The 25198-nt window shown below is 44.3% G+C and overlaps 1 protein-coding gene across 3 annotated transcripts; it reads right to left on the minus strand.

The window, feature by feature from the left end:
- Nucleotides 1-1806: 1806 nt before the first annotated feature.
- Nucleotides 1807-24637, minus strand: LOC109988678 (adhesion G protein-coupled receptor B1). Of its 3 annotated transcripts, none has more exons than XM_020640235.2 (32): nucleotides 24190-24637; nucleotides 20358-21236; nucleotides 19352-19501; nucleotides 19162-19260; nucleotides 18877-19038; nucleotides 18425-18589; nucleotides 16907-17071; nucleotides 16654-16818; nucleotides 16457-16558; nucleotides 16239-16345; nucleotides 15938-16132; nucleotides 15742-15810; nucleotides 14639-14747; nucleotides 14019-14162; nucleotides 13863-13932; nucleotides 13572-13674; nucleotides 13092-13135; nucleotides 10909-11035; nucleotides 7457-7560; nucleotides 7231-7333; nucleotides 6955-7105; nucleotides 6769-6838; nucleotides 6591-6657; nucleotides 6397-6482; nucleotides 6047-6218; nucleotides 5832-5927; nucleotides 5691-5730; nucleotides 4914-5536; nucleotides 4763-4798; nucleotides 4395-4499; nucleotides 4128-4178; nucleotides 1807-3889 (listed from the first exon to the last, which is right to left on the minus strand). In XM_020640235.2, the coding sequence occupies exons 2-32, from the start codon at nucleotides 21058-21060 to the stop codon at nucleotides 3692-3694; spliced, it is 4581 nt and encodes a 1526-aa protein (XP_020495891.1). In that variant the 5' UTR covers nucleotides 21061-21236; nucleotides 24190-24637; the 3' UTR covers nucleotides 1807-3691. The 3 variants fall into 3 exon arrangements, with proteins under 3 accessions (XP_020495891.1, XP_020495890.1, XP_020495892.1); XM_020640234.2 differs by having other exon boundaries at nucleotides 18877-19041; XM_020640236.2 differs by lacking the exon at nucleotides 4128-4178 and having other exon boundaries at nucleotides 18877-19041.
- Nucleotides 24638-25198: the final 561 nt, after the last annotated feature.

Genomic DNA, 25198 nt, shown 5'->3' on the forward strand with positions numbered 1-25198 from the left:
ATAAAATGTATCTTTTTAATTCGATTTCCTGAAGCTTTTTAAAACAAACAAGATATAAAAACAAACCTTGCAGCAGCTTTACACTAATAATATAATCATGTAATGTACTGCTTAAAATCCATACAAAGACAGTACTGCCTGTGACAGGAAATCTGCTCTCTCTGTTCTTTCACTTCTCTTTGCATCTCTCCCGGATTAGCATCTGCTGTTTCTATAACAACCGCCTCCAATTAAGACACAGCCAGGAACTTAGTGTTACTGCCACCGAGGTGCTAATTGATACTGGGTTCTCGTCAGGAGGGATGGGGGGTGCTGAGATGAGAAAAAGAGGAATACTGTGTATGTATGAGTGTGTGTTGGAGGGTGGGGGAAGGTATTTCATCGACAGCTTCAGGAGGTTATTAGTATAGGGATGTTTTTTTTTAACACACACAGACACACAGCACCAACATATACTAATTACTGTGTTTATGATTGGATGGACTTTGTTAAAAGGCTAATGAGGAGGCAGAGCTGCTTGCTTATAGATATGATTTAATAAGAAATGGCTGCAGCATCTTTATAGCTGCATGAATATATTTATTGTGTATACTGAACTGGTATCTGATCTTTAAGCGATGTTTGCAACATTCAAAATGTATTTTAATGCGAAGTAGCATAAAGTATACCAATTTTTATGCATTTACACACGAGACAAGTCTTGCACATTGTCCCATATTCTACATGTTTATTTTGAATATTTGTCCGTCTTTGAAGATCTCGATCTGTTGTTCAGTCAAATCTGTCATCTTGCTCACTCATTGCAACCAACTGCGGGTCATGACATGAAGAGAAACACAAATAATGAGGGCCACAGTGATTCATGTAGTATATTTTTGGAGACACATTTCAAATGCTGCCAAATTAGCTCCAACATTAGTGCTTTGAATTGCCAAGAGCAGACTAAGATGACGTCTGGTGGGAAGATAAATGAGCACAAAATGATCCACGAAGCAAAAATTAGAAAGATGGAAAAAGGAAGACTATGAATTTCATGTGAGGTGGAGACAAACATGAAATGCAATGAATAAAAAAGGCATCTACAGTAAAGCGCCGTTTGCACACAAGCCAGCCTGCTCCTCCAGCTGACCCCACAAAAAGCAGCGCTCACAAATGGAGGATGTAAATCTCCTTTCGCTTATAGCTTGCAGCAGAATTACAGCAGGCTGGTCCAATTAAAACAGAAAAGAAGTGATTATATGGAGAACAGAGAGAGTGTGAGAGCCAACAATGCAGCCTGAGCAGGCAAAACTACATTTAAACTGTTGAAACATTTGTCCTATTTTTTAAAGAGGCCATAATCATATTTTGGCCCCTGTCAAATTTGTTTGTTTTCTCATTTCTCAACTTCATAGATCTTTTTCTCGGCAATGATTCGCCTCCCTGCAAAGCATGAAAATAGAACAGAGGAGATTTGTACTTTTATCATTTTTAGAGATGGCTTTTTTTGTTTTATTTAGACCTGCAAATTCACGTCTATATTTAGAGAGGGAAATATTCGCCGGAGGCTTTAATGTGGCATGGACTCTAAATCCATTTCTCCATGTTCTGCTTCACTTTCGACTCAATGCAGTATGTTGGTGAGTCATTATACTTTTAAACTTTTTATTTTTAGGAGGCGATTTAGTTTGCTTTGGCTTTAGATATCGCTGTCAGACAACATGCAAGTCTGACTCTGCAGCGGAGGTCGTTTTGAGCCGGATGATTGGAAAGAATAAGATATTTAAAGTTGTGTCACTTCATTACAATGTATGCAGGAGGACCACATTCTTAATGTAATATACATGTGTTTTATTAGAAATTAGTCACATTCATTTTGTGCTGTGAAAACTGTACATTTACAGGAGGTAAAACCGAACAATAAAAACAAAGCTGTGACAAGAGAATACAAATGGGTCTCTGACACGAGTAACTCCAGGGCTGAATCAGGCTAGACGCAGGATTCTGAAGGGAAGTGGGGATTGGCTGGTAGTACATACTACTGAGTCACTGACAAGGTTATCAAAAACACACTGTTACAGAAGACATGAGGTTCGAATACGCCTCGCTACACAGCGAAGAGTAATCACAAATATCCTGAAGCAGACTTTAGATACCATTCATTCGATATAATGTGCGCTCTATAGAAGTACATTAATCTACCTGTCACTTAGAGCTCCAAATATGAAGTCCTGTGCTAACAAATCTCTAGTGAATAAATTCCTTGAATTACTAATACAGATTTGTTGAACAATATTCCCTTAAAACATCTTTCTGCTTTGTAAATATGAGGAAGATGGTACAAAAGTTTGAAAACATTTGTAAGAAAAATACTGCCAAAATCAAATCAGTCTTGCTTGAGCATCAAGCGCCCATCATATTGCACTATTTCACACTGATGGCTGAAAACACAAATGTGTTGAATTCTCGAGGAGCTGGCGCTGCATTGGAAGTCACAGCGGCGCCAGGCAGCCTCCGATCGGTCCAAGAGTCCTGCAAGGCTGAGCAAAAACATAAGGAGCGATGATTAAAAGGTTTCGCTGAACCCTCCAATCCTCATGTACAACATGGAAGAGCCTGCATCTTGCGCCAGCTGAGAGGAATCACACATTTCTTCACATTTTCCAACCCAGCGTTTTACCCAGAGTGCACTGCTCTTCCTGTGTAAGAGTCTCGTGTTTTTCCTGGTGCTGGTGTTTTGGTATCAAGGAGTAACCAGGACATTTTACGTAGCGATCCCCTCCATCACCACTCTGCGTGTTTGTCCCGATGCAGTCCATCGCAACACATTATAGATGCACTGAGTCATTTCTGGAGCCTAATGTAAAATTTTACTGCAAAATAATCAATATATCTTGTGCCTGACAGTCATGTGGGGAACAGAAAGTAAAAATAAATCCAAAATGACAATAATAGCATTAATTACTGGAATAATAATAACCAGGTTTGATAACAGCAGTGAGAACTATCAGCGTGAAAAAGCCTGCACTCACAGAAAGGAGATGTGTTCTCTCATCAAAGAGTCTCTTTTAAGGCTTTTTGAAGCAGTTCCAAGTGTGAAGCAGAAAGCAGAAAAAATAAAATAACCCACGGCACAAAAGCAAAAATTGCAGAGTGTTGGACTCCAAGTGTGAAACTGGCCCCTTTCTGCTCCTTTGCCTTGTCTTAGTTTGGAAGTGAGCTTGGCTTGAAGAGGAGCAGCCAAAGGTTCTGATTGGTCCTCCCGAGAAGCAGGGAGGACGCACCATCATTATTTAATTTTTCTCCAAAGTTGAGTTGAAGGAAAAAAATAAGCACAGACATGTCGACCACATCTTCTGAACCCAAACTGAGGGGGTTCAGGAAACTCCCAATGGAGCATTAATGGAACCATTTACCAGTCCTGGTCCATGGAAACCACTAATCGCTCCACTAACCCTTGCCCTTCACAGCACTCAGTCACAAGATGCTTTAAGTCCACACAGAGAAGCTACATTAATCATCCCTTTCACATCATCTCCTACTCCATCTCTCTTCTTGCTCTGGCTGAGGGTTTGAAGACATTGATTCTGGGACCAACTTCTTCACTCTCTTGGTTTTTTCTTCTACTCTATCCATCCTGGATCCCATTCCTAAACCAAAAAAGGTGACCAAGGTGAAATCAGGCGGCTTCTCGAGCCCCCCTCCTCCCCACTCAGACCTCCGTCTGCAGGTCAATGATGTCCTGCCCCACCAGAGGGATGGTGGTGCTGGTCTTCTCCCACTCCACAGAGTGAAGCTCCAGAGGTGAGGCAGCAAGGGGCTCCAGGTCTTTCCGCACCCATGCAGGGGGCGACTGCGGGATCCCCCGGACTCCCTCCCACGGCCTCTCCATCGGTGCCTGCTGCTTGTCCTGGTGGGATAAAAAAAGAGGAGCCACTTTAGCGCTGGTGCCACCCATTGGCCCTGAGCAATTCTGATTTAATCAAAATGAAATGGCTTTCATTACATCAGAGGTGATTTTCTAATAATGAAAGTACTTTTGTCATTTGGGGACATTAGTCCTCCTTGAGGCAAGTGTAATATCTGAGGGTGTGTCTCGTCTATAGGCAGTAAAATTTGAGACTGTGAGGTTGTATATAAACACTCACACTGTGGTTCGTTTTGTCACTTCCTCCTGATGACACACTCCATCTCACAGACTGTAAGAAGGAAGGAAGAAAATACAGCCTTATTTAAATGACCTCCAGGTAAACACAACCAAAGTTCAATACACAGGTCACTGGTTGTTTTGAAGGGTCATTCTTACATCCAAAAAGCTGCCTCTTTTATCTTTCACTTTATCTTTTAGCTCTTAATTTCTTTAAAAAATGGCATCTTCTGAAATGGATGACGAGCGTCAAATCACAATAAGCTACCTTGCTGTCAGACGCCGGAGACTCTCTGTCTTTCTCAGCGTGATGAAGCTTTCTGTTCAGGTCCTGGAACATGTTCTGGTGGCGTTTCTTTGTGTGCATTATTTTCTGTGGAGATGACAAAGACGCACAAAAAAGGTTTAGACTCAAAATCAAATGTTAGAATAGAATAGAAAGTCTTTAGTGTCATTATACAACGTACAACAAAATTATACAGCTTCACCTTAAAGTGCACACACATACAGTTATCCATAGCTAAAAACAACAAAAACTCTCATACAAGTAAGATGGGCAGTGTAAGTGTTGTGACATCAAATATATATAAAGTTTCATATAAAACCTTTAAAAAAGAGAAGTCAAGCAACATTTACCTCAAAGTCCAACTCAGCGTAACGAGATTTCTGTCTCTGTTAGAAAAAAGAAAGAAAAGGGAAGTTGGTTTAGTTTTAGATACATTTAATAAACCTGGTAGAAGAATGCATGAAACACATTCTGAGGTCCCGTTTCCTGTCCCTCCCTTACCTCCAGGGAGCTCATGGACAGAGTGGAGATGGTCTCACTCTTTGACATCATGGAGTTCATGGACTCGAAAGTGTTCTCCAGGCTGCTGTGCGTGATGTGAGACTCGCTGGACATGTTGTGGATGTTCTGGATGGGCGAGTCTCTCTCAGAGTACGACACGCTGACCTGATCGGCGGGGATGGACTTCATCCCAAAGGCAGCCTGGGGCTCTGCGAAGGGCCCGCTGAGGTGCATCAACCGGGCCTGAGGCAGCTGCTCCATGGTGATGTTGTACTTTGTAGGGTCATCCTTAGGTTTGGTCCTCAGGGTGGAAGTGGTGTTGGGCATGAGGACATAGCCGCTGCCGTCAGAGAGGCCGCACTCAGCCTGAGCCCGAGCGAGATCTGCGTCCAGCTGCTGGAAGAGCTCGCCCTCGCAGACGTACACGGGTTTCCCGCAGGACGGGTCGACTCCTATCGCAAGGCGGCTCTTCTCTCTCTTCAGGGTCAGGGTGTGGCTGGAGTACTCGGGGACGGCCTGCATGTGGCTCTTATTGGGGTTGGATGGGAGGGTGTGGAAGTTGGAGCCCATCGGGAGAGGCATCTGAGGAGGAGGCATCTTCTCTTCAGAGGAGCTCTTCATTCCTTTGGAGAGAAAACGGTTAAAAAAACAAGAAAGAAGCCCACCACCATCTAAAACAACTGGTTCAATAAAAATGTTCCATTAGACGTTTTAGTGAAGGAAGAAATGGAAATGAAAATGGAAAAATGGTTAGGAGCCAGAGTAAAAGGGTCTCACCTTGTCTGTTTGAATCTCCATCCTTCTCGTTATCAGACGGCTGAGAAAAGAATAGAAAACAGTTCTATGTAAATATTCATTCATGGATATAATGTAGGAGGCACTCCAGACATTAAAAAGGCATTATGCCAAGAAATGTACCATATGCTGGGAGTGGCCATTGTGATGAGAGCTGCCAGAGTCTCCGTTGCCGTCATCTTTGCGGTCCACTACTCTGCACTTTACGGCTTCTTGAACCTAATGGAAGATGGGGAAAAAAAAAAAAATCAGCTCATGTAACCTTATTAAGTAAAACAAAAAACTCCCCTTTATTCATATTCCTGTTACTTTACCCCTGAATGAATCCTTTTCCTTACCTCTCTGCGCAGGATGCAGTGAACCATGACGATGATGAAGCCCTCCAAGGAGTCGAAGACTGCGAAGAGGATCTGGAAGAGGGCGGAGCGGCGGTCGGTGATGGCAAGGACAGCGGACATCCAGGTGAGGGCCAGGAGGGGCAGAACCACACAGGAGCTCCACAGTGACGCCCTGCAGAGGAAAGACAAACAAGAAATCAGACTAAAGTCACACTTCTGTTTCTCTCTTCACTCCTGTTGTTTGATTTTGAGTCTTGATATCAAAGCAGATCATCGATACGCCTGTCATGGTGCTGATGAGGGCGATAAGCACAACACATGGGCGTACAGAGAAGATCAATAAGACCTACCCGGCTCTCTCCTTCAGTTTCACGTCAGTGATGCCGTCCTTGGATACCAGCTTGTTGAAGACCAGAATACCAATGACCATATTCACCTGTTTGCAAGAAAAAAAAAATGGATGAGACAATCTAACAGCGGGTAATGCATCTAAAAACAGACCAAGTATTGTGATGGATCGGGATGTGAAAGGCAGGATATGTACCAGAACAACAGCTGCAGCAGGGCCGACAAAGGAGTAGAGGAGTCCGCCCTCAAGAGACAGCCAGCAGCTAGAAAGGAGAAAAAGAATATTAATGTGTGAGCTAAGAAAGGAGCTTTTCTGGATGATTGCAGGGGGAGGGGGGGAGGCTCAAAATATGGCAGCCACAGGGGAGACTTACTAGTTGACAGTGCCGTATCCTTTAGCTTTTGTGAAACCGACAGCCACAGCCACCACAAGTGCAGGAAGGCCTGAAAAACACACAAAGAAGAAGGAACATTTAGGATGCAAAAAAAAAGAAAGGGAGAAAGGGAAGCGACAAAGGTGGGAATAAAAGGAGAGATGACAATAAGACAGACTCTCGTACCCCATCCTAAGCACAAGAAGCGCTTGCGGATAATGCGGTTGCGGAGACGACCAGTGACAGCCATGTACGACTGCCAAGCTTCGGTCAGCACCCAGCAGAAAGAGGAGAGGAAAAAGAAGTGCAGGAGAGCAGCAACAAGAGTGCACACCACCTGTGATAGAGCAGAAGGAAGAGGAGAAAAGGAGAAGTTGAGTCTGAGATGCATCTACTCCAAAATCACCAAAAAGCAGTGAGTTTAAGAGAGGCTGCAATCATGGCGGAAAAAGAGTGTCTTACCTTGTTGCGAGCCTGAGTTTGTCCAACGAGGATGAGAGCATTGGAGCAGATAATGGAGAGGCAGAAGTTGATGAGGATGACGGAGCGCTCGGAGCGGATGTACCTGGAAATGTAGGAGAAGAGGAAATAAAGATTTAGAGATGTGGAAAACAAAGTCGATAAAATAGAAGCCGTAACATGAAATGTAAAGCTGACATGGGCAGACTCTGCTGGTAGAGTTACTTACTTCCAGACGGAGACATAGATGATGATGAGAAGCAGCAGGGTTAGCGAGGAGACCCCACAGCCAACGATGAGAGTCACGGACGGGAGCAGTGCCTTGTCCATGATCTACAGAGAGGAGACAAGACCGAACATGCCTTTTAGAGCTGATTACAGAGACACACACACACACACACACAGACATATTCCTGCAGAAGACCAGCAAGTACACACACACATGCACGCACAAGATGAAGCCTCTGGTCGCGCGTGTGTGTGTGTGTGTGTGTGTGTGCGCTATCTGGAGCAGCAGACAGCTCCCTGCAGGCGAATGGTTGAATGGCACAATCAGGCCACGGCTGAGGCAAGGTGACCCCAAGGTGAACGTGTCAGAAAGATGGAGTGGCAAACCAAACAAACGGTCAGGGTCAGTGCGTTTCTCCATCCAGTGTTAGAGTCAGCAAATGAGGCGAGGAGGATACTGCACATATATCTCGCTCAATGAAGCGAGGGTGGGGTGGGTGGGGGGGTGTACAATTCCCAGTGGAGTGTTCAGGCTGTGGTCTGTCATCAGTTTGAGCTTTAAATCATCGGCAGACCTGTACTCTGTGCCCCTTTAGCAGCATTTTGATGTTTTTTGAACCAACCTGCCGCTCCTTGCCCGTCCCTGCAGCGATGAACAGGTGGACCATTATCACCTGTGCATTAATCTGCCGCCACCTGCCCATCTGATCTGTGACAGCAGCTTAGTGCCCAAACTGCCAGCGGCACGACTGTCCCTTGTTTCAAACCCGCCCTGGCATCAGACCTCAGGTGGAGGAAACAGAGAAAGATTGCCTCTCCTGCTGGTTGTTCACCTGCGGGGGCCAACGGGTCACTGCTGCACACACAAATCTTCACCTCCTTCAGGCGCCACAAAGCTGCCTTCGCTGCCCGGGCTAATGAACCGCCAAGCAGCTCATCGTGTGGTTTGTCCATCTGAAAAAACCTTCATGTTTAATAAGGTCTCGGAGTTATTCTTGCACCTCCAATCAAGTTGTCATCACCACTAAGTGTGTGAGCTGGAGGAGAAGAGTTTGGGCTACGCGTTGACAAATGGTGTGATAACATTTTTGATTACGTGTTGAAGGTGAAAAAGGCAAGTGAAAGCTAAGTTGCTCTTGAGGGTGAGTCAGAAAATGTCCTGAAATATAGTAAATCTAAAGGTATTAAATTAAAGGTAGAGGGTAAGAAATGCTCCACTTCGGCCTCCGTTTTGATTCATGATGGTTGTAAATTCTTATATTTCAATCCCATGTGAAGCGTACGTTTGCCATTGTGGAACGGGTCTCAGAATAGCCTTGAAGGATTGTGCGTCTCCATCTCAGTATGTTCTCCACACAAGCTTTTCTCAAATCAAAGCACAGCTGGTGGAGTCCGGGCCTACAGCAGCCAAACACTAATTCAGTGTGGCAAATTTGTTTCAAAATCTCTCCAGCTACATCAGAAGCGCCCCAAAAACAGATGGCAGATAACAGAGTGGTGAGCTGTCTTTTTAGCTTTAGCATATACTGAATCTGGAGAGAGCAAAAAAATAACAAGCGATACAGTATGTTCTGTTCCCTCTCTTCCCCAGTTTCTAGATCTGGGTTGATGCTTGCACCCAGGGCCTCTGAGTGAGATCGAATAAACCACTTTGACCTAAATATGACACTTGTCTCCTGCCTGTCCTTCATACAATCACCTGTTCTCTTTCAAATGCATCAGATGAAGAAACATATGCAGATAACCTTAAAATAATCCCCCATCTTTTTTATCAGCACGGCCGTCAAGGGCAAATGCTGCTCTAACTATGATGGTGTTCTTCTGCTGGACCTTCATGTTCCAACACACAGGATGCTAGAGTGCTCCTGAAATCAGAGCACATCGAATGAGTGCTGCAGTATCTTGTGTATTTTTTTTCTCCCACATCTGCTCACTCCTCTCTCTCTCTCTCTCTCTCTCTCTCTCTATCTCGTATGGTGAGCAGGAAGACGTTATTGAAAATGTCCACGGTACACATCAAAGAATAGGCCGGGCGGGGAGGAGGAAGGGGGGGACAAGAGCGGGGGCATCTATGCATGACCAGACGTCTGTCTCTCATTGGTCTGCCTCTCTTTCTCTGGCATTTTCAGACTCTGTGCTGTGTCCGAAGAGGAAGGAGAAGGTAGTGGGGGATGGACATAATCGAGAATTCAGAGATATTGGCAGACAGAATGATTGGCGCAGCAGCCTATTTTTTTTTTTTTTTTTTTGAGTGTGCGGGAGGTTGAAAGAATGTGCAGCATATTACTTAGTTTATTAAAGAGCTATTAAGACTGGCCACTGAAAATCAAATGTGGGATGTAAACAACAGGTTGACAGGAGAGGAAACAAAACCGAAGATCACTGCAGTTTAAATGTATGAGTTCTTTTGCAATCACACAAAAAACTAACTAAGATAAATGCACATATAAAATAACAAATCTTTATATTTATAGCCATCTGTTGGTTGCACTTTAACGTGCAGCAGCAATCTGATGAACAACAGAGATGGACAGGCCATTTCCTCTGTCCTGAGGGGGGCCACACAGAGAACAGAGGAAGGAGGAGGGGTGTGTGTGTGTGTGTGTGTGTGTGTGTGTGTGTGTGTGTATGTGTTTTTCCCTCTCAGTTATCAAAAATCACACAGGCCGGTTCGCGCTGCAGAAGCCGTTGCCATGGCAACTCGAGAGCGAGCAGCTTTGGAGGCAACAGTCTACAGGGAGGAAAAATACACACAGTCTTTGCGCATGAAATACACTCGATGCGTTATGACAGATTTTTGGTTATCAAAGCATCCAGTGTTTTTTAACAAGTTTCTGCACCCACTCTGCTTACGCCTACTTTTATTTGCATTATTAAATACATCGTGCACGATCGAAAGATTGATGCAAAACTAGGTTACACAACGATCAGAAAGTCAATGAAAGTGAAAGAATGAATCATTTGTGATTAATGTTCAATATTTGCACACAAAAAAAACATTAGCTTTCTCCAAAAGATGCGATCGTATTTATTTTGCCAATTACGCAGCAGATTGACAGTAAACGCATCCAATTAACACGCTCGTGCACAATCGAAACGCCAATAGGCGAATTTTCGATTTTAAAATCTGAATGCAATTTCCGCATGTCTACACAATGCTCGGTTATTTCTCTCCAATAAAAACAGCCTGCAATTCTCCGATTACCTGCACGGAGACAAAGAGATGCAGGCAGGCAGCAGACCGCTCGAAAACAACAAGTAGCCTATCGATACCTCCACACTGCACCACACACACACACACACACGCACACACGCACACACACACACACACACACACACACACACACACACACACACACACACATACACACACACACACTGCACGGAACACAAACCCCAAGAATGGATGATTAAAATAAAACAAGAAACATTGCATTAAGACAGGAAACTTACCGAGTCGAAGTTGACGCGCGATAAAATGGCGAAGGTGGAGAGGCTGTCACACACGCATTTGGTCCTGAATGAATGAACGGGCACAGCTCTGCAGCTACGCGCAGACCAAGAGCCGAGCAGAGACGAACTGAAGGAGGAAGGAGGAGAGAAGGATGCAGCGACGGGTTAGGAGAGGAGAGATCTGACAAATGTCTCATCTGAATGCCTTCTAATGAGATTTCTCTTAAACTCATGATGAAAATAAAACATTAACATATTTCTGCTTCTGAGTCAATCAGGGCTGCATTTTAAAACAGCAAAACCCAGAGAAACTTTACATGCATTTTTTGCATTTTATATAACATTCAAACACTAGTTCTATGACCCAGCAGCATGAATCAACTAATTATTATACCTTCTATGTATCCTGAGGTGCTCAGATTAACTTCACAAAAGCCTTAATGATGCTTTACATGTGTGTGTGTGATTAATAGCCATCTGTGCCATGATTAACAATTATATGCCTCCCTCAATCTCATTTTATCATAATCTGTGTCATTTCTAGTAAAGGGAAAATCTTTCTGTAATAAAACACACGATCACTGGCAACCTTTGCCCACAGCATTAGGGACAAAAGGACAAAGTGTTCCCTCTTTTGGAACAGGGGGGGAATATGAGGACAATATGAATCCAGAGAACTGATCTAAAGTGAGGAATCCTATTCCTCTAATTGATTTCCACTTGTATCTGTCCTCTCTAAAAACAAAAATGACATTTTAACCAAACTGGATGGTGTCATAGCCTTAACGATTTTATACCACGCCATGCTTGATCAAACAAACAATGAATCAATCACAGTACAAACAAGAAGTAAAATCAATAATGAGTGCTTTACAAGGGCAATGTTTCAAATGATATGACAAATCAACTTTAACAAATCTGCTAAGGATTGAGATCAGATTTGTTCAGTGACGAATGTAAGATGTTTGTGTGTAAGCAGAGCCACATCAGTAGCAGATGCCAGGGAGCACGGAGGAGCTTCAGGCAAGGAGCAGCACCCTGAGGCGCTGACTGATCGGTGTATTCAGAGGGTTCATCGTAGCCAGCAGGTCTGGGCTGGTGCAGAGTGACATGGAGGGGACGGCCGTGGGGTAAAACCACCTGGGATGGCATCAATCAGCAGGCTTGGCTGCAGAGTTTCATATGTGCTCTGATTGAGTTGTCATATCATGTAGATCTAATGTTGGGGCATTTAAGGCCCTTTAGTTTGTTAGTTTTTGTCACAAAAGCTGAAAATTTGAGCTTATGCATATAGGAAAGTTAATTGTCAGATTAGATGCTCATGCACTTCCTTTGATCAGACACTGCAGACATGCATTGACCCCACACTCTGCCACTGCGCTGTCTCTCTCTCCTGCAGTTAATCACATTTGCTGTCCGAAATAAATCTAATTTGACTGGAGGCACATCTTCCTCTGAAAGTAAAGGAGTTGATTTCACTCTCTCCTGCGATATATTCCTCTTTCTGCTTATGCAACGACTCGAGTTGTTTGTGGCTAATGCAAAAAATGTGTGTGTTAGTGTTGAGGTGCATTTTCATTTTCTTATCTGCCCTCCACAAGTGTACAAATCTATCTAAATGCAAATGGTCCACCTGTGTATTCTTCAGGAGGGGGCAGAGGGGGCCTGAGGCTGATTGATCCAGCCAGAGCCCCTTTCATAAGTCACTCAGAGGCATCTTTAAAAAGTCCCACGTACCGCAGCCATTAACCTCGGCGCTGACACATGAGCATGACTTGAGGCGAGGGAGCTGGAGATGTCATTGTCTCCGGATTGACACTCTGAGGTGTGAGCTGTAGGGAGGCTGCAGTGAATTTACTCACTGATGTATGTAATGAGGTTTGTGAAGTGTCACTCAGCTGATGATCACTGAGATTGTCGTTTCTTAACTCTGAGTACAGTTAAGTGTGTCAGACAGCAGAGAGGCCTGCTGCTTCTGTCTGGGAGACATTATCAGTTTGTTTTTGGGGAGTGTATATATCTGGTTTGGGGGGGGCTGAATGTTCATATGCAGTGACAGATGCATAACTGAAATTACAACAAGGCTACAAGTGAGGAAATAAACAACAACAAGGCCACCTGGGACAGAAGAACTAGATGTGAGTGATAGCTTGACAAGAGGAACAACTGTGGTCAACACTTACGTTTCACTCTCGTCCCATGAGAGGCATGTCTCATTCATGGTTCCCTGCAAAAAAAAAAAAAGAAAGAGAGAGAGAGAGAGAATCAGCATGAGGAATATCTGCACAGAAAATTGGCAACATGTAGGGCTGGGATGTAAAACGTGTGAGATGCAACAGCTTGCTGACCTGTCACATGCCCACACTTTCTCACTCCCCTCCCTCGTAATACATGTGCAAAAAAAACAAAACTAAAAACAGCTCATTCTCAGCTGCAAGAGACTTAATTACTGCGCGTGATTCCTCATCAGCGTCGACTGACCGCTTGGTTCAGCAGCTGTGATCTTAGCAGCTCACACACGTTTTTTTTAGTGAAGTCACAGTGTCGCTGAAAATGTCAACAAAATGTCAGGCTCTGTGCACTGGCACTGAGCAAACACCCGGAGGGGGGAACTGATGTGTTGTGTAAGGCTCCATTAGATAGGGGATGCATTAGGGACTTACATTGTGGAGGTGGGGGAACTCAATCTCAACAGGGGACGACAGGAGGGTTGGGTTTGGCGAGACGATGACTGATACGACCTTGGAGTTGAGGAGGGTCGTGTTGCTATGGAGACAGAAAATTACACATTATAGTTAAGTGATTGTAGTCAAGGCTTCATGTGACATACTGGTATGGTTTTATAATGAAAACATGCTGGCAAGTAAGAATATGAATCAAGGAGTTTTTCAACAAAGGGCGCCATCTTGTGGCAAGGAATCACATTGCATGAAAAGCTGAAAATAGGTTCTTACCTCTGAAAGGACAGGAAAGAGGCGAGGTTTCTGTAGAGGACAATGCCAGTCACAAAAGCATCGTTTCCATCTGCAAAGAACAGGAGAGCTGCTTAGACTCAAATCCCCAAGATACATTCTACATCGGACGATCTATAAAAACAGATTTAATCTTACCAGTCTGTTCAACGGACAGAGCATCTCGAGACACAGAGATCTTCTCCTCAGAGGTCCGAACCCAGTCCAGCATGCCCCTCCAGCCCTTCACAGGGAAGGTGAAGTTGGAGCTTGTGGTTGTAGGGCGCTTGTGGATGCTCAGGACTAAGATGGAGAGACAGAGAGAGGAGTTTTTATTATTTAATCAGTCATATAATACACTGCATGTTTCTACTTTCTTCTGAGTTGGTTGAATAATCAAAAATGCAGAGAACATTTTGGTTTCGCTCGTCATGCGAGTGTGCGGAGTGATCATTCTGTGCTAATTTATGTTTGGATTTCACCATTCACAGAAGTCACAAAAAGACTGATTCACTGTCGACATTACATTTATTCCCTGTTTGACTGATAAGTTAGTATGAAAGCCCTATATGTGTTGTGCCAGATATATTTGCTTGAGGATGGAAAATGTCACAGGACTTGACACTCTCTGTCAAAGTGATATATTCTACTGTGCTGCTTATATGGACTCAAATCCACAACACGATAAAGATTGATGCACTCCGGCTGGAGAGAGGACAAATCATCCCTGACTGCTCGGTGTGAGCAGGGAGCAGCTGGCAGAGGGAATTAGGACTCACCTAAATTCTCGGTGACTTCATAAATGTCCTGGAAGCCGCTCATTTGCACACCGATCATGTTCACAAAGTCCTCGACGAGGCGGAGGAACGACTTAATGTTGTCACCCATCTGGAGGACAATAAGAAAAGGAGGGGAAAAAAAGAAGGGTCAGAAAGAAGCTAAAAAGAGTAGGGGTCACATTCATGTACTTTCATTAAATACACTTTACATTTGAATACAATTAGGCTCATTTATAGATCTCTTGCTCCTATGCTAGTGCAGATTGTACTTCTTCTTTCAGAGCTCTCAGCATGTGAGTGAAAAACACTTCTTGCTGCTATGCAACCACAGAACTTCCTTAAGACCATAAATGGGCAGGCTGTTGATTCATACTCAGGTTTTTTGTCCTCCATCTCTCGCTGGGCAGAGAGGGAGGGCTGCATGACTTGCGTGTCTCTGACGCAGAACTGCAGCGATGTGGGCGCAATGTGTGTGTATGCTATGTGCTGTCTGTGTCCCCTTACAACTGCTGTCGGTATGTAGGATGACATGGACAATCACAGATTGCTAAGTGGGCTGTAGTGATTCTCCCTGATTCAATCGCACCCTCTTTCTCTCTGTCACCTTGAAGTGTTCACTTTTTTCTTGAAGATAAATCACTGTTCTGTTTGTTCTATTAATCCATGCATGAGTCTAAAATTGATGATAATTCCCTCTCAAGACATCTTTTTAATGCTTTTATTCCTGTTTTGAGGGTCTCACACATTATTGGCTCTTGGCAGAATAAACTTATTAAATTCTTATGTGATGTTTGGGTGGGTAAAAAAAGCATTTTGGAGTGTTAATCAGTGCAAGCACACCAGTCATTCATACCCTCACTTTCACATTTATTAAACTAACTTCTCACACTTTACACCCTGAATTTGTCCTGCACACTTCATCCCATCACAAGAACATTAGCACAAAAGACCCTTTTTTTCCCTCCTCGGGCCACTTGCACTTATATATATATATATATATATATATACACACACACACACACACACACACACACACACACACACACACACACACACGCACACACACACACACACACACACACACAAACCCTCTTATCACATACCAGCTGAGCCTCTTCCCATTTGTCACGATGTTCCTCCTTCAGAAGGTTGCTTATGGTCTGGACGTAGTTCTGCACATCATTAAATGGAGGCAAAGGTGTTAGAAGTCACAAAACACAGTTTGATTAGAAACTGTTTTTTACCAGTGAGATATAATTTTTGGCATTTGGGCCTCTCATCGATAAGAATTCATCTTACCTCAATATCTGCACTGCTCAGCCTCAGCCTGGTTCCGTGGTACAGTTCGGTGGTGTTCTTCATGGTTTCCATGACAGCCAAGAGGTCACCACTGTACCTGGCCCCTTCATCGGAGGAGAATCTCAGGCGTGAAATCACCTCAGCGATCCCATCCACACTCTGCCCTGTTTGTGCTTTGGAGATGTAGTCCCTTGACTACAGAAGAAGAGTCGAGAAGTTAATCTGTGAATCTTTGACATTCGCTTGTTTGACTCTACTTCTGGTAAATTAGACTGATGAGGACAAAATAGATGGTGCTCACCAGTGTCTGAATGTTCTCATAGTTGTTGGAGACACACTTGATGTGAGTTGGGGTCTCCCAGGAGGCAAGGCCTACAGCGTCCAGGGTGCATCGGCGCAGAATCAATCCTGTTTTTAAGATAAATTTCCTTCGTTTAGCTGACTGGGAGCTGATAAAAAGTCAAAGATATGCAAGGTAAAAACAGACAAGGTGTTTTAACATTTTTGCTGTTGTTGTACCTGACGCATCAGCAGGGCAGTCGATGGCGGCCACATCTCCTGCAGGGGTTCTCTTCCAAACAACATCTCCTGTGTTCTGTTCAGGGCAGATCTCATGGGGCTCTATAAAGTTACAAGGATAGAAAAAAAGGATGAGTAAGCTTTCTTCCTAACTGATATTTTTTTAACCATCTTCAGTTTCTCTTGAGGTAACTTACCAGGACATCTCTTCTCATTGCAACGTTTCTGCTCTCCCTTTTCACCGGGACAAGCTTCTCCACCAAAGAAAGGGCCTTCACACACTCTCTGTCTCTGCTGTATGCCTCCACCACAAGTCTTGCTGCAGCTTCCCCAGGATGTCCATGCATGCCAGCGTCCATCAACTGAAGAAAGAGAATATTCAGTCTAACTCATTTCTCTTTTGTTGGGATAAAGAATCTAAAATGTGCAAGTTAAGCGTCTTTTTTATACCTGGGCATTCTTGAAGGAAGCAGTTGTTGGTCTCCTTCCAGCTACCATGGCACTCAGAGCCCCCATAGGAGGGCCCGTTGCACTCCCTGGTCCTCTGCATGGTGCCGTTGGAACAGGAAGCAGAGCAAACACTCCAGGCAGACCACTCATTCCAGGATCCGTCCACTAGAGGGCGGCACAGAAACACGAGACAGTTACAGCGCGTGCAAACACCCTTGATGCCACCCTCACTGATGATACACATATTTCACATGACCTTCTTCAGCTGAGTTCTGAAGTCTGCCTCTACTTGAAAACATTCACTATCTTAAAAAACTCACACACGTTTATGTCTTAAAGGACATTTTGAGCAGTGTTGAATGTATTTGCGAAGTTTTTTCACATAAAAGTTTCAGTTATCTGGATCTTTTGTGCTCCATATGAGGCTTTTCAAAAAAAAATAAAGTGCATATAGGCATCGTGAGGGAATAATGGCTGACTTCATGGAAACAATTTTCATCCTCAAAAATTTGGGGAATAAAAGCCTTAGAAAACATTCATTTGTGCAATAAAAAACTGCCTTGTAAAGATTTGAAGAAAAAAAATCGACTAATTAAAATACTTTTTAAGATTAAGTTAGAATAGTCAGAAAGATAAACTCTAAAAGGGTTATTAAGGCTGACTCAATTTTCCAAGCCCTTATGTTTCAAATGAAATGTGTAATCATCTCTCAGTAATGGCTGCCTAACAGCACAGCCTTTCTTCTGTCAGACATTAAGAGCAATTTAGCAGCAGAGCATCGAGACACTTGCTGATGGCAATATGGCATTGCAAAAAGCCATACATACATAGCACTTAATGAATTCTTTGAAATTATACTTTCCACTAAACTCAATGTGGAAAGGGTGTGAAAAATGTAATGTGCAAGTTGCAGCTGATATTTAAGAAAGTGAGCTTCAGCACACGAGTAGGTGGCAGAAAAGGAGTGATATATAGAGAGTGACCATGCGCACAGTGTGTGAGTCACCGGTAGTTGTTGTACAGCCCCTGACTAATGCCCACAGAGGCTTTTTATTCCCTGGATGCGTCACATTAATGTCATCCTGTCACTGCAGCTGCTGTTTAGGGCTGGTGGGGATGCCGATAAGAGGTTTAATTACCTCTCATATATAAATCACTTCCCTGAAGGGTCAAGTGGTTCAGCCTGAGTCAGCTGTGAAGTATTTTAAAGTGTAGAAGCAAAAGAATATAGATATATTTGTAAGGCTTTGTGCGTCTTGTGCTCCGTCACTCTGACATCTCTCCATTACTGCATGTCCATAGGATCCTGTTTGTGTGCATATGTGTATATACTTCAGCCTATGTGTGTGTTGCATGACTACAGAGTGTAAAAACTGAAACTTCAGAACTCAGCTGAAATTTTACACTCTGCATGACTACAGAGTGTAAAAACTTTATCAATAAAGTAAATCTTCTTATCTTCTTCTTCTATCTTTTTCTCTTGCCACACTGTGTGTGTATTTGTAACTCTTGTCTCACCTGGGCAGACAGCGATGTTGCAGAACTTGGTTTGTCTTGTAGGGCCACGGCAAGGCTCTCCTCCATTCTGGGGCAGCTTGCACGTGCGGGTACGGTCACGATAACCCCGACCACAGGTAGAGGAGCACAGGCTCCAGGGGGTCCACTCATCCCAAGCACCATCAACTACACATTGGAAACACAGAGGGATGATTTAATGAAAAATTATTTGTTTAAAATGTGCAGCTTTATTTTTGCCTGCAGCAATTGGATCATTCCTCTACACAATCCCTAACACATAAATGCCACTAAATGCAAAAGCTGTTCTTACCCGTTCAAATCTGAGTGTGTGAAAGTTCAGTAATACCTAACTTAGTAACTTGTCTCACTGTTTGTTTTAAAAAACACAAAGTGTCCCTGATGTTTTCCTCTTATCTCCCCCGTTCACTCTCACAATAGAGAGGTACACTCACCAGAGCAGACGGCTGTGTTGTTGCAGGGCCGGTTCTCACGCAGGGGTCCGGTGCACTGGGTGGTAAAGGGAGAAGTAGCACAGACTCGGGTACGGCTCTGCCAGCCCTCTCCACAGGTGACTGAACAAGAACTCCAGGTGGACCACTCGTCTGTTTTGGCATCTACTGTGGAAATAATAATGATTTAGAGTGGCAGCACACAAGGCTCCAAACACTTGAAAGGGTTAAGGTAGTACTTTGAATAATAAGCTGATTTTACTGCAGTGTGTCATCTTCCTGTCTCACCTGTTTGGGTTGCAACAACTCCATGAGTGGCATCATCTGCACTGTCTCTCCTCAAACCAACAATAGCTCGCAGACCCTGGCTCCTGTTGCGCTCTTTGCCTAAAAGAATTGACAGATTGCATGATTATAGCATGGAATCTGAGCCGCCTTGCAGCTCCACACTAAAGGACGAGATGAAAGGTGGGCTTACCAATGCAAAGTTGAGGGTTGCAGGCCCGTCCTTCTTCAACCGTTCCCTCACACACACTGTCCTCAGGCTGGCAGCCTCTGCTGCGCACCTGCACTCCACCACCGCATTCCTGGCTGCACACAGACCAGCGACCCCATCCAGCCCAGCCTTCTGTAGGAACAAAAAGAGGAGAAATGTTGGAATATTGGACAAAAAGAAAATTGTGCAACAAGTCAAAACTTAGGAAGGTCGAGCTTATTTGTGCATAAAGAAGTGCACAAAAGCATGACTCAACCAACCTTGCCCTTCTTTGTAGAGTTCATATATGAGAAGAGGAAGTGAGTAATATATATTGAATGTGCAGCGACTGAGCAAGGACGAGTTCTGTGAGCAGAGACCGTTGGATGTTCTCTCTTAAATGGTGATTGTTTGTTTTTAATCACTCAGTTTGCACCTCAGAGAAGCTCTGTGTGAATGATGGTGAAGCTTGCAGGAGAGTTGCTATGACGACCACAAGTACTGCACTTCGATTTCCGACACCAGCTGACTGTGAGGTCTCTGTGCCCCTTTCAGTCTGCACCCCCCCCCCCCCCCCCCCCCCCCCACCCAAACCAGCCATGCCATGCCCTCTTTCTTAACCCCCACTCCTAGCCAACCATTAGACCCAACATGCCTGCCTGACACAGAACGGGGAGCTGCCGAGGTGTGCGCTCAAGGCAGTCTTGCCAATAATGCTCTGACAAATGTCTCTAACACCTTTGATTTACTACTCATTACTTTGCAGCAGAAGAGTACACATTCTCCACTGGCTCTGCAGACGTGGATCATTAGCCTCAGCAGCTCCTGGGCTGCAGACTGCCTGCAGAGGCCTGAAGAACATTACAAAACAACACAACTGAGCAGCAGGTAACACACTGTTTTTGTTTGTTTCTACTGAGGCGAGATGTTTGTATAGTCCCCTTTTTTCTTATGCTTTCTTTTACATTTTAAAAAGTTTACCCTTCAACTAATAAAGTTGCACACTTACTGATAATTTCAGCATCACGTCCGTTGTCTTTTGGAACAGGAAGGCATTTCTCGACATAGACCCCGCCTCTGTAGCAGCTTCCTGGCTTCCTCTTTGGGGCTTCCCAGCACTGGCAGGGTGTGTTCATGATGCCACAGGGATAATCATGGGTGCTGCTGGACAGACACTTCTCCAGCCACTGGCACAGCATCTGGCAGGCGGGCATGCTCGGGTTCCTCTTCCCCACGACCAGGAATTCGGCCTTGAACTCGTTGACATCGTGATGCTCCGCCACGACCTCCAGGCCATTCCTCGGGGCCACTCTGCGCATCTGCAGGAACTGCTTGCTGGACTCCAAGTAGGTGACTGTGGTCGACGCATCACACATCCTCACGACCTCTTCGAAGCTCTCCATACCCAGGTAGGTGCGGGAGGTCTCGATGAAGGAGTCAAACTGAAAGGTTCTGATCTGGCGAGGCACACAGGACTCAGTGGGCTTGGTGATCTTCATGTAGACGGTGTAGCGGCGAGGGTCGGGATTCTGCAGAGTCCAGGAGCATGGTGTCGAGTGCAGGGTGGTTGAAGAGGAGAAAACGCCAAAGAAGCGACTCTGTTCCAGGGTGGCACAGGTGGCGGAGGCGGGGCCTGAGGGAGTGCAGGAGGTCAAACCGAAGAAGAGCAGCACGAGGGCCACACAGGGGCCGATGAGAGCTGACCACGCCATTGGGTCGGCTTAGGATGGTGTTCTTCTTTATTCTCTGGTCGGCGGTTTAATGCAGTTGTTTGGATGAGCTCTTTGTTGCAAGTTACTACACTTGTTCTTGATCTTTTGACTTCAATTGATCCCTCTGACTTTAGTGCCTCAGACAATCTGTCATGTCTGAATCACAGGGGAGCGAGCTGCAGAAAAAAAAGAGAATAGAGAGAGACAAAACTCTGTAAATATGCTAAAACATCTACAAAAAAACAAAAAAAAGATCAGACATCAATATGCAGGATAAAAGCTTTCTCCACATGAGATGCATTTTTCTCACTGTATTCATGTGATGCATTTTAATTGGACCCCTTGTTGACCCAACATTCATGCATCAGGGATTTGCCTGTGATCAGTATCATAGTGTTTCAGGGCAGATTCAATGATCCAAAATGCCCAGTTCTCTGGGACATAATTGCTCCTGCTCTGCAATTACAGTCCTTCACAGCAGGCTGGTATCTCAGAGCTCTTGCTCTTTCCTCCCACACACCGCACTGAACAGCAATTCATGTGCGTCAGTCTGACGTCCATAGAAGCATTGCCACTGGCAACCACAGACGCTTATTAAGTCTGTTATTTGTGCAATGCATTCCTCTTATTGAGTGCCAAACAAGAGGAATGGTTCTTGCATGTCCAGGGCTAAGTGTGATGACATACACCTCTGTGGCATCAAAAATTGCTCTTGGAATATTTCCAACCAAATGTACCAATGAGACTTTTTGCATGTTGATGCAAATGCATGCATATACATCTAAACTACTCAAATGTTGCATTTGAATGATATTTTGCAGAAGTGTTGCATGCATTCAAATTCATCAAAACTAAGTTGAGATTTAACAAAGGTACTCATCATGCAAACTAAATGCAATAATAATATGTGGAGACTGACCATTGCAGACTGCCCTGAGAAAGAGTGCAGATACATATCAAGGTACAAAACTAAACCCGTCTGTCTGTAAGTTGCAGGAGGACACTGTTGCTCAGCAACATCTTTCACATGCATGCAGGGTTATTTGACTTTTTTCTCATTTTCTCTTGTTTAATGCTAATACAAGCCAAGGGCATGATAAGGGATGTAATGTCTATGTGGAGGGAATATTTCATCTTAGTAATAAATCCCTGTACTTTAAACTGATAAAGAAAAGTTAATCACACAGAAATGGGCAGTAGATGTGATGCCTGTAGAGACACTCACTGTGAGAAGCACCTGCACTTTTCAGGCAGAGTACTCATAATTACCTTCCTCACATCTCCTTTCACATAATGCCGCCTCCCTCTACACCCCCCCCCCCCCCCCCCATCTGTGAGCAACACAGCAAAGACCTCTTCTTTGTGTAGGTGGGTGTCTCTCTTCTGCCTCTCAACCGGAAGCTCCATGAATGGGCATTTGATGAGGCACACAGCGAAAAGAAAGAGGTCCAGCTGTCGTAAGTAGCAGAACTCTGCTGTCCTTCCTAACCCCCTCCCTCCCAAAACCTTTCGGTCCCCTTTTCCTTGCCTGCCCATTTGCTGTCGTCAACAACATTTGTGCAAAGCAGGCAGCCTGAAGAGTGGGACATTAGTTGTTATGGAGACACTCTTTATTTTTTTGCAGATCAGTGTGAAAAATACAAAATTACCATCAGTGAGATGCTCTCTGTTTATGCTGGAGTGCACAGACTTGAAGTATTTAATCTCATGACAGATACAAAAAGCTTAGCATAACTCTGCTTCAGTGTGTGACAAAGGGAAGAAAGACTAATATGTAAAGCAATATGAAATGTGCAAGTATTGAATGTGACGTAATATTGTCAGTAGCTGCAGACAAAGTCATTTGCATGACTTGCATGACAACCAAAAAAGATTTAAAAAATATACATGCATCTGCCTTCTTTCATTTAATGCATATACCTTGAAGGCTGGTAGAGTAGCCTTTTAATTTTTAAGCCAGACCTACTTTAACAATTATGTTTTTCCCCCCTGAATGACAATAAATATGTGATGTTTTACCAAATTAACCATGCAGGTAAGGCTTGTGATCACCATTGCTTGTGTTCAGCTTTGGAGACAGAGTAAGTCATGTTTCTTCCATAAATTGCTTACGCCTCTTCTTTTGCCCTGTTGGGTGCAGAAACTTGTCCATGTGTGCAAGAACTGAAACACTTTGTAGCTTTGCTGCAAAATCTAAGTGAAAGCAAAACAGTGGGCAGCAAAACTAAAACAATCACTGCAGACTGCTGACAGCAACTCCCTGCAGTTTGGGACTGGGGCAAGTCTTAAGACTGAGTTTGTTTAAGATTCAGACAAGGATTCAGTACAAAGCTTCCACAAGTCATGCAGTTATATTGACGGTTGATTGTTGGAATATCTGATGCTAGGGTCTTCCCATTCTTGAACAGAAGTAAAAAGAGTAAATGAAACCCAGTCTGTGCAACTTTGTGAGGGCAGACAGTGTTTCATTTAAACATGTACAAGCATCTCTCACATCTATGCAATGGTGAAGACATAGGTGCAAAGGAATTCACATATGGCAGTGTATGCATGAAGTGCAATTTTCACCATGCATGTCATAATATTGTCTCTTTTCCCGCAGTAACAAGATGCCATGTCAGCAATGAATGCACCAAGAAAGTTCCAGCGAGCAACCTGTTGTCGCGATCTAACTTTCAGCTGATGACGCTGCAAGTACGACAGTACAGCACTGTATTTCATTTCTCTGTCCGCCAGTAGTCTGCCTGTTTTAATCCAGTTATTTCCTATTTTGTTTATGGATTGTGGGACATGGGTGGGAGTCATATTGTTGCTGTTTGTTTTCTTTTTATGTAAAGCACGTTGTGCTACATCGCCGTATGAAAAGTGTTATCAAAATAAAGATTGATTGGTTGCAGACTATGCAGACTTTCTGGAGTTAATCCGGAAGAAAAAATACATAATCATGGAACCGATCAGTTGCTGAAATAAATGTAGGAAACAAGGCAGTAGATCCACGTTGCTCAAACATTGCCGCTAAGCAGAAGTCAGCTGAAAGTTTCAGCACCACGGACAGCGACACAGAGACACGGGCTGCGGAAACTCATTCACACACATTTAAATGACTTGAAAATACAAGTCTTCTCTTACCTGTTAACTTCTCTTTAAAGTCTCGTCAGTGGCTGTCTATCCGCTCTGTACTCGGGTAGCAGCTGCTGATTGACGTCGACTCGACGCTCTTGCTCAAAACTTTCGCCGTTAAAGGATGCGTCAGGTCCAAAAACCGACCTAAACCCAGACGGGTCGATCCCAAGTTTCAGTGCAGTCCACTCTCACAAGCAAAGAAAATTATAAAGTGACTCTTACCAAACTCCAAAGAGTTTACTACCAACTTAGTTTAGCTGCTATATCCAGAGAAACTGGCGTATAGCGGAGTGACAAATCGGATAAAATGGGAGCTCCAGCAGACAGTCCGTAGAAACAGAAACGCTGTTCTCGCTTGTCTCTTCTTTCAAAGCTCCAGGATCAAATGTTGGTACTTCTACTCCCGGCTTCGGAGTCTTCTTGCTTGTGGTCCTTGCACTGCAAGTGGGTCCAGTCTCAGTGTAGCTCGTGGCCTGCTCTGTGAGGTATATACCCAACCCCGCCCCCCCCCCCCTCCCTGCGCCGAGTCGGAGTCAGTGCGTGGATGGCGTACCGAAGTGAATGAGACAGCAAACCAAGACGAAGGGGAGGGGGGGAGTGTGCGGGGGAGACGTGTTTGTGTGTGCGCAGAGGAAGGACGAGGGTGAGTCTAAAGGAGAGGGGAGGGGTCTGTTCAGGGAGACAGAGACAAACGATTATTAACACCAAACTACGCAGATATGAACGCAGAGCCAAAGGTACCGGAAAGAGGATCAGCGGAATGAAAGACAGAGATGAATAACTGAATATTAAGTGTGCTAACGTTTCACACATGGGTTAAGCCATGGCAACGTGGACATAGGCTACGTTAATTATGAAGCTTTTTATGATAAACCACATGTTAGTTAATACATTAACTGTTCATTAACATCTTATATGCATCGATGCAGGCTCTCCCGCAAGTTCACTGATTGCACGTGGAGGGATCATTTCCTTTGAAGCTTCAATTAGGCAATCGCACTTATTAAATCGGCAC

Source organism: Labrus bergylta, chromosome 19, assembly GCF_963930695.1.
Source record: "Labrus bergylta chromosome 19, fLabBer1.1, whole genome shotgun sequence".
Taxonomy (NCBI): domain Eukaryota; kingdom Metazoa; phylum Chordata; class Actinopteri; order Labriformes; family Labridae; genus Labrus; species Labrus bergylta.